This window comes from Trichophyton rubrum, assembly GCF_000151425.1.
Source record: "Trichophyton rubrum CBS 118892 genomic scaffold supercont2.9, whole genome shotgun sequence".
In the NCBI taxonomy this organism is placed as follows: domain Eukaryota; kingdom Fungi; phylum Ascomycota; class Eurotiomycetes; order Onygenales; family Arthrodermataceae; genus Trichophyton; species Trichophyton rubrum.
Window position 1 is genome coordinate 800,584 of NW_003456420.1, and position 9,278 is coordinate 809,861.

A 9,278-nucleotide genomic window follows, 5' to 3' on the forward strand; every position below is an offset into this window, starting at 1 on the left:
TTTTCTCCTTGCCACCATTGAGATTATACAACAGCCAAGTGTCGACAGTACCGAATGCCAGGTTACCAGCATCATAGGCCGTCTTCACCTCTGGTACATTGCGGAGTAACCAGACCAACTTGGCAGACGAAGAGTACGTTGATATGGGCAGACCACATATTTCTTGCAGCTGATCGGCCCCTTTGTCCTTGAACTCTCTGACTATGGACTTGGTACGAGTATCTGGCCAAGCTATGGCGTTGTATAGCGGCTTACCGGTCTCCCAGTCCCAAACGACGGTGGTTTCTCGTTGGTTGGTAACTCCGATTACTTCAATCTCACTGATATCGTGGCCATTATTGATAAATGTCTTCGTTGCCTGCTCGATGCACTTTTGTGCAGAGGAGACAATCTCTGCTGGATCTTGTTCATGCCACCTATAAGGAATCCGTTAGCAAGACACTTGGATCGATTGAGAAGAAAGGGGAAGAAAACGAGACGAACCCAGGCTGGTCATGTACCCGTCCAAGCTCCGTCTGATGGGAGGCAGCAATGCTCCCTTGCAGGTCAAATATGATAAACCGAGTGCTGGTAGTGCCCTGGTCAATGGCTCCAATGAACCTGGACGGCCGCTCCTCCCGGCTGGGTAATATGGCATTGCGAACAGCAAAAGTGTCCAGTCCGTCTTCAAAGGTATCTGCTAGTCCCTTGACGACCTCTATGGCGCTCTCTCGAAGAGCAGCAAGCGAGCTCTTGGTCGACTTCTCCTCGGCCATGACTCGTATACGAGCTTCTGCTCTGATCTTGTGGGGTGAAGGAAACCGGGGAAGCCGTCTACACACCACCAGCGCCACAATCAATAGGTCCACCGGCAGCCAACATCTGTAGAATAGCAGCGAGAGACGAGTAGAAGGATATGAGGTCGCCGTAGACGGAGCGTGAAGAGCGAATGCTTTATACGACGAAACCCGGGGAGAGGATGTTTGTGCGAAGAAGTCTCTGCCTGATCACGCAGTCGCGGGGGGTTGTTGTGGTTCCTGTGGATTAAGCGCCGGCGGGGCGAGCACAGCCCAAAACAGGTAGCCGGCTTTCCGATGCGACGCGGCAGATGACACGATGGTACGATGACGAAGCCATGGCCGGGGCAGGTATAGGGGACAAGCATAGCATGAAAGTGACGATGGTGAGGCTGCTGGTTGATGGAAACGAAAGACAGCGCCAGCAGAGACGTCGTGAGATCAAGCTCTGCGGTGTTACGGTCTCCGGGCTCAACCAGAACATGCAGTGAGATCGGATGCGAGATCCGAAGCAGTAGAAGATGAAGAAAGACGAAGAAGACCCTTGACGGCGCTACGCTGCGAATCACAGTGACGATCTAGCCGCGCTTGCACAGAATCCGGGGATGCTGCCCTCGATCCCAGCGCCAGGGGAGCTCGCTATGGTGGCACTCTGATTTGTCGGGCTGGGCGGCACACAAACGGACTATTGATTCGGCCTAGGCTGGATGGATGGCATGCAGGATCGGGCAGATGATGTGCAGGATGCGCTTCTCGGCTGGCCGGGTAGTGTGCCATACGACTTGTGCTTGTGTGAGGCAGGCTATAGTGTTGGCTATATGCGTGGCTGAGGAACAAAGGGAAGGGTTGATATCAAATAAATAGACGTTTTTAACTACAGGTCTAGTCTAAGAAACAAAGGAAAGTCGACCGTTCAGGCTTTTGAGATTATCTTGTTTTTTTTTTTTTTTGATGTGTGTGTGGGTTAATTTACAAGGCACAGGTAAACGGGCTTAGTTTCCAACAAGAGGGGCGGACAGGAAAATAAACTGGGATATGGCGGACAGACGGGCAGGAAAAAGAAAGGAGAGTCGGGTTTACTCGGCCTCCTCAGCAGCAGCAGCCTGGGCCTTAGCAAGGTCCTTCTCTCGGGCAGCCTGGAGAGCCTTGACTTTCTCGGTGATGCCGTGCTCAGAGGTGAAGTGGGAAGCAAGCTGCTCTCGGCCGACCAAGCTGCAGACGATGGCGGCGCCAACGACGAAGGTAAGGACGAAACGGTACATGCCGTACCAAGCTGGAACCCACCCCTTGACGGCGGCACGGGTGTCGTTGTAGTACAGGAAGGTGAAGGCGAAGAACTGGGTGATCAAGGCGTACTCAACCGGGAGAAGGAGAGTAGGCCAGGCGACAGCTGGGGCAACGACACCGGTGGCATAGCGGCGGAAACCGTGCTTTCCACCGTATCCAGCCCACTCCATACCCCAGTGGACGGCTCCGAGGAAGGAGAGGATCTATATCTAGTCAGATACCTCCGTCATTGTAGTCATGGTTTAGAGAGAATGAGTAAAACATACCACAGCGCCGTAGCCAACCTGGATAGGCTCAATGAGGTTCATCATAGCCTGGGCAGTCTCAACAGAGATGTAGTGGGTAGTTCCGAGAGTGACAGCGTTGTTCATCTCCCAGGAGAGGAAAACAGTCTGGAGCGAGGTCACGACGTAAGGGATGACACCGGCCAGGCCATAGTACAGAGCCTCCTTGGGGACACCCTCCAAGCTGAAGGTATCCTTGATAACTTTCTAGAGCAATGTTAGTATCAATGCTATAGCTACTACCAATTGGAGATATAAGTCAGGAGTTCAGCCTACCACATCGTTCTTCACACCAGCCATCATATCAACATCGGGCTCTTCGATCAGGGTCTTCTTAGCCTCCTATTTTTAATTTTAAAAAAACCAGTTAGTCTTCTATCCACCTAAAAATCTACACCGGCCTAATGACATTACATTATATGGTCACTTACAGTGGAAGAATAGCGGACAAGGGCGGTGGTGACTGGCTGGCGGAAAGGCGAAAGCGCCATGGAAGTTGACCGCGGGCCAGTCCATTGCCTGGCAGAGGTGGTCAACTGGGCCTTGAAAGCAGTGTTAGTCCAGGCACTTCGAGCAATCGAAGCGTTTGAGCTCGATACGGCTCTGAGCACAGAGCGCGCGGCAGCTGTTCGGTACAACATGGCGAGGGTCGAAGAACCGTAGTAGTTGGAAGTTGGTCGGACTGAAGCGGAAGAAGTCGGCGGGCAAGCGCAGGAGGCAGAGATAACCGGCCAGGCAGCGGAGGAAAGCTGTCAAAGCACGATAGAGGAGTGGAGATGGGTGTCCCGTGTGTACTGGTCGTACCCGAGCGATGAAGATGTGCCAATTGAAGCTGAAGTTGTCGCTTTTCCGACACACAATTTGCTCGTCGTCGCTTCAAGTTTGATGTCGAACCTGTCGGGATGTTGACGCTTAGTCAGCGGATAAAGGACGGGCCGATATGACTTAGTAAGCATGGACGACCAAATTCCAGCGCCAGCGAGCTGCAAGTCGCAAGTAGATGACAAGGACGACGCCGACGCCGATGAGAGAGGAGATCGAGAGACATATGGAGGGTCGATGAGGAGAGATGGGCTGCCGGAGGAGAGAAGATGGTCACAGAGCTGAGGGAGAGGAGAGGGGGACCAGGAGGAACAAGAAGAGAGGAGAGCTCATGGTGCTGTACTAAGAAGCACTATATGGACGACGGTGACCTCGATTGCCTCGCATCGACTCCGATCCGGGTATTTGGAAATTCGAAATAATACAATAACTGGCCCAGCCAAGTGAGAATTCGTGGCGTCAAGGAGGATGTCGAGCAATTGCACCTAGCCGAGCCGTCTGCATCGGGCGTAATGGCAGATATTGATATCTGCCAGCAGCCGTGTAAGCTGCCATCACGCGAGATGCACACGACCGAATGGCACCACGACTGAGCAACACTCGACAAAACCTCCAAAAATACAAAACCTACAGGGAGGAGAGTCCCTTCATCCTCATTATATATACAGTTACTGGATTCTCACCTAGAATGAGGGTCGATTAAAACGGTATCCAGTAGTGGCGCCACCTTTTTGACACTTGCCTTATGTCCGGCCATGGACCATTCGCAGCCCTTACATTAGACAGAAAACGGTTGGGAGACGAGACCGCTCCGGCGGATCAGCGTACGGAGTACGGAGAAAATGCAGGAACTCGTTTACTGCTGGAGACATGTCCTTGAAGCAGGCCCATATGCGGTTCTCCGATGGTGTTGGTATGAAGGGAAACCGACAGGAACGAATCTTTATTCAAAAGCCACGCTATAATCGAAGAGTAGAGTTATATGAGAGTCGATAACGGATACTCGACAGTAAATCGCCGTAACTTGGGGGTCTGCTTCATGAACGAAGCAGAGAAGACTACCTGTAGATGACCATAGTCAACCGAATAGATAGCCAGTTTGGATTGTTCAACTTCAATATGCAATAGCCTCAAAGGGCCACATCGCTAACTGTACTGCATCTTCATGCAGGCAGCCTCTCGCCTGCAGTACCGCCATCTTGCTTGGTCTCCTTGCAAGAAAAAGTGGTGGAGCATCGACAAGGCATGGAAACGAACATCTACGTCACTCAAAATCGCCCAACTTTCGCTCCTCCACACGACGAACGAGCAAACAACTCGAGATCTTTCACGACCTACAACATACAACTCTCGCTGCCATACACTACACAAGAGCACCGAGTCGTTTGAGGCAAAAGTGAATCTGTCTATTCTCCTGGTCTGCAATTGACTGTGTCGACCCTCACTTTGCGTCAGAGGCTGCCCGGTTTTCCTGTGGTTGACGAGGGGTGCATCTCTTAATGACGGTTAGAACTCCAACCACCACCAAACTATTCAACGTCGCAGCACTGGTTTTACTGACCCCAAGTCTATTTGAACAGGAATAAAATCGTTAAATATTGTTGAATCGCCCATGGTCTCCGAAAACCTATCTCAGTACAGAACCTTGTACCGGGTCGAGATTGCTGTGGTCAACTACGTGAATCGGCCATAGCCACGACGCCGCCATGTTAGAAGGGATAGTTGCGAACCTGTTGAACAGGTTCTTGGGGATGTATGTGAAGAACTTTGATGCAGGACAGCTTAATGTCGGTATATGGTCCGGTGATGTCAAACTACGAGATCTGGAACTTCGCCGCGAGGCACTTGACCAACTACATCTACCGCTGAACGTTATCGAGGGCCATCTCGGCGAACTCACGCTCTCTATTCCATGGTCTAATCTTCGAGGGAAGCCTGTGAAAGTGCATATTCAAGATGTGTTCCTCCTTGCGGCGCCGAAGGAGGATTCCACCTATGACCCAGAAGAAGAGAGGAAGAGAGAGCATGCGGTTAAGATGGAGAAGCTTGAAAGTGCTGAGCTTATCAAGGAGCAGAATACCGAGGGTATGAGCCAGGAGGAGCAACAGAAGAACCAGAGCTTTACGCAGAGCTTGATTACTGCCATCGTCAACAATCTCCAGGTGGCTATCAAGAACGTTCATTTTCGTTATGAAGATGCCATTGCTGCTCCTGGACATCCGTTCGCCGCGGGTGTCACGATCAAGGAACTTAGTGCTGTCAGCACGGATTCAAATTGGAAACCTACCTTTATACAGTCGACGTCTACCAGCAATTATAAACTTGCTGTCCTGAACTCTCTAGCAGTCTACTGGAACACAGATGCAGAGCTCTTTGCGCCCGATCATGGAGCTTCTGCAGAGTCAGGAGAAGCTGGAGATACTGATGCCCCGGTATTCAGCCATGCTGATTTGCTAGAGAAATTCCGAGATGCTGTTGCTACGGGTGAGAACAATCAGTATATTCTCAAGCCTGTTAGCGGCAAAGCTGGTCTGGAATTAGATACCTCCCAGAATGTCGATCATCCGCGAGCCAAAGCTAAATTGATATTCGATGAACTTGGCTTTGTGCTCGACGACCATCAATACCGTGATGCTTTGATGCTAGTCGACCTCTTTCATTACTTCATTCAGCATCGAGAGTATCGAAGCTTGATGCCTGCTTGTCGGCCAAAGGAAGATCCCCGTGCCTGGTTCAGGTTTGCTGGTCAAGCCATTCTCAGTAAAATCCACGAACGAAACCGCAAATGGACTTGGGGCTATATAAAAGAACGGAGGGATAATCGTATCCGGTATATCGAGTTGTTTAAAATGAGAAAGAGAGAGGACCCCATGTCACCTGCGGAAACGGAGGAGATGAAAGCTCTTGAAGAGAAGTTGTCGTACGAAGACCTGCGGTTTTGGCGGTCCCTTGCTAGAAACCAGCTAAGAAAAGAGAGGATTGAATGTCCGAAGAAGGTTGTCAGACAGCAGACCTGGTCTGAGTGGATATGGGGAACGAGTCCAAAGGAGGAAGACCAGCCCACGTCCATGACGGAAGAACAACGACAGGAACTGTATCAAGCTATAGACTGGGATGAGAAGAAAGCTATAGCTGATGCGGTTGATCTCCCACGAGACTCTGTCAAGTTCCAGGTAGACTCGAGCCTCCGAGCTGGCAGCTTCACCTTAAAGCGAGATCCTCACGGCAAGGCGGATGAGATATTAAAGCTGGTCTTCGAGAACTTCCAGGCAAAGGCACTACAGCGGCCGGACTCGTTCTTGGTCCAGGTTGATCTCGGTGGGCTGCGACTGTTCGATCATACCACGGACAACACTGCCTTCCCTCAGATTGTCCGTGTTAAAGATAGCTATTCCATGCCAAGCGAGAATGCTGAAGAAATTACCGAAATGGAAATACCAGAATCCCCTGATGTTGAAAAGATAGACCGCGAGAACGATGATAGCCTGTTCTATCTCCAGTTTGAATCAAACCCCCTAGATGGGAGCGCGGATTCTGCTCTTCGCATGAAACTCAAAAGTCTTGAAGTTATCTATACCCCGACGGTATTAGTTGAAATCGTCAAGTTCTTCCGCCCTCCGGAACGACATATGGAATCAATCGGCGCTCTCCTGGAAACTGCGGGAGCAACCGTTGCGGAAATACGTCAACAGACAAGAGCTGGACTGGAGTTTGCCCTTGAAGAGCACAAGACCATTAACGCTCAGCTGGACATCCAGGCTCCACTTATTATTATACCTGAGAGCATCACTACAGGTGATAGTATGTGTCTAATCTTTGATGCCGGTAGAGTGAGCGTGATCAGCAAGCTGGTCGACAAGGAGACTCTGAAGATGATTCAGAGCAAGCAAGGCACTGAAATCGGCGACGATGACCTCAGCCAACTCAAATCCCTGATGTATGACAAGTTTTTGCTCAAGCTCGACTCAACACAAGTTCTTATTGGTAAAGGCATTGAAGCAACCAAAGCTGAGCTAGACCCAAAAACGGAATCGAAGAACCTGCATATCATGGACCGGATAAATATGGACTTTGTGCTTGAGTTATGCATCGCCCCCAAGTCAACGCTCACCAGGACACGGATATCAGGCCATCTTCCAGAATTCCACGCCTCTATGTCGGATACGAAGTACAAAAATCTCATGAGACTGATTGACATTGCTATCCCGAGATTCGACACAGATGAGTCGTCTACCAATTCAGCGGAGAAAGTCGTACAGCCAGAAACTACATCAGCAGAAACCAGAGCCAGGTCACAGTCGATTCAATTCCCTCGACAAAAAGACGTACCTGTCTTGCAGTCGGAAAATGACATCGCAGGCCCCGATGATAAGAAATCAGCAGAATCAAAGGTTCCTAAAAACATACATCGACGTATGTTTGAATTCAAGTTTACCGTCGATACCCTGAGGGGCTCATTATATCGATCTGACCCCAGCGATGAAAGAAAGGATAGACTGCTGGTTGAACTGGTGGCTGAACACTTCCATCTCGACTATAATCTCAGAGAATACGACATGGCTGCTGACATTGTTCTGAAATCTTTGAGTATCGAAGATTATATCGAAGAGCATTCGTCTGCCCCCGAATTTAAGAAAATCGTTACATCCAGGGGCTTCGATGCCAATGAAGAGAAGGACTTGTTCACTCTAAAATTTATCAGAGTTAATCCCAGCTCTCCTGAGTTCGTTTCGGTGTATGATGGCGTTGAAATGAACCTCGACCTAGTAGTGTCGACCATTAATTTGATTGTTACTCGGAAGACATTGCTTACCCTACTGGATTTCATTTTAATTACTTTCACCAACCAGAATCCACAGGACCAGGCTCAAAGCTCCCATGAACAAGCTGCCTCCAATGACTCAAAGGAAGCTCCGAAGCCAGCTAATACAGGGAAAATTCGAATAAGCTCAAAGTTAGAGAGGATTTCCCTTATTTTGAATGACGATGGCATTCGTCTAGCCACCCTCAGTCTGAATACTGCGGATGTTGGAATATTCCTTGCCAATGAAACAATGCTGATCAAATCGAGAATGGGCAGTCTGACCTTATTCGATGATATCAAAGAAAACGGCAAGTCGTCAACAGTCCGTCGGCTCATGAGTATTGAAGGGGACGATTTCGCGGATTTCCGCTACCAAACTTTCAACCCGAAACTTAAAGGCTATCCTGGTTACGATTCAGAGGTAGCTTTACGATCTGGTTCGATCAAAATAAACTTCATCGACGAGCCGTACCGAAGGGTTATTAATTTCCTAGTTAAGTTTGGGAAGATGCAAAGTATATTCAATGCAGCCCGTCAGGCCGCAGCCAACCAAGCTACACAAATCCAAGAAAGCTCATCACTGATGCATTTCGATATTATGGTCAAGACGCCCATCCTGGTGTTTCCCCGGATAACCGACCGAGATGGACCTCGAGATTTCATCACCGCTCATTTGGGAGAGATATATGCTAGCAACGAGTTTTCTCAAGCTGATCATGGTGAAGCGAAGTACCTGGTTAACACCATTGCCGCTGGAGTCCGTCATATCCGCCTCACGTCTACTTTCTACTACTCAGAAGATGTCTGTGAAGAATTGGAGATGATTGAGAAGGTGGATATGGATTTCAATATCAAATATGTTCAAGAACCCATTGACAATTCCATACCTGTTATGCGTGTCGATGGCTCTATGTCACCCACCAATCTTCGGATTTCGCAAATGCAGCTTAAATTCCTCCTTGAGCTATCTAAAACCATCCCGGCTGCGTTTTCACCTGACCAAGAACTTCAAGAAGGACAAGCCCAACAGGCCCTACCCGAACTATCTGCGGGGTTAAGTACAGCCGCTAGTTCAGACAAATCCAACGAGTCCAAGGCACTCACGGACGGATCTGGTAAAAATGCCACAGAGCCCAAAAAGTCAATTCAACTCGAATTAGGATTCAGCGTGGAAACTGTTGGGTTAGAACTGCTCCTTGTGAACGAGGAGGCGCCGGTTCGATCTCTCGATGATGTTAGCCTGTCTAAGTTCTTCTTGAGCAATACCAATGTGAAGCTCCGGATGTTGAACAATGGCTCCCTCGA

General features: G+C 49.6%; 1 protein-coding gene across 1 annotated transcript; it reads right to left on the minus strand.

Annotated features, from left to right (window-relative positions):
* Nucleotides 1-1,454: 1,454 nt before the first annotated feature.
* On the minus strand, nucleotides 1,455-4,784 carry TERG_07274 (uncharacterized protein). Its single transcript, XM_003232378.2, has 4 exons — nucleotides 2,779-4,784; nucleotides 2,624-2,689; nucleotides 2,330-2,554; nucleotides 1,455-2,266 (listed from the first exon to the last, which is right to left on the minus strand). The coding sequence occupies exons 1-4, from the start codon at nucleotides 2,986-2,988 to the stop codon at nucleotides 1,853-1,855; spliced, it is 915 nt and encodes a 304-aa protein (XP_003232426.1). The 5' UTR covers nucleotides 2,989-4,784; the 3' UTR covers nucleotides 1,455-1,852.
* Between the last annotated feature and the right edge of the window lie 4,494 nt (nucleotides 4,785-9,278).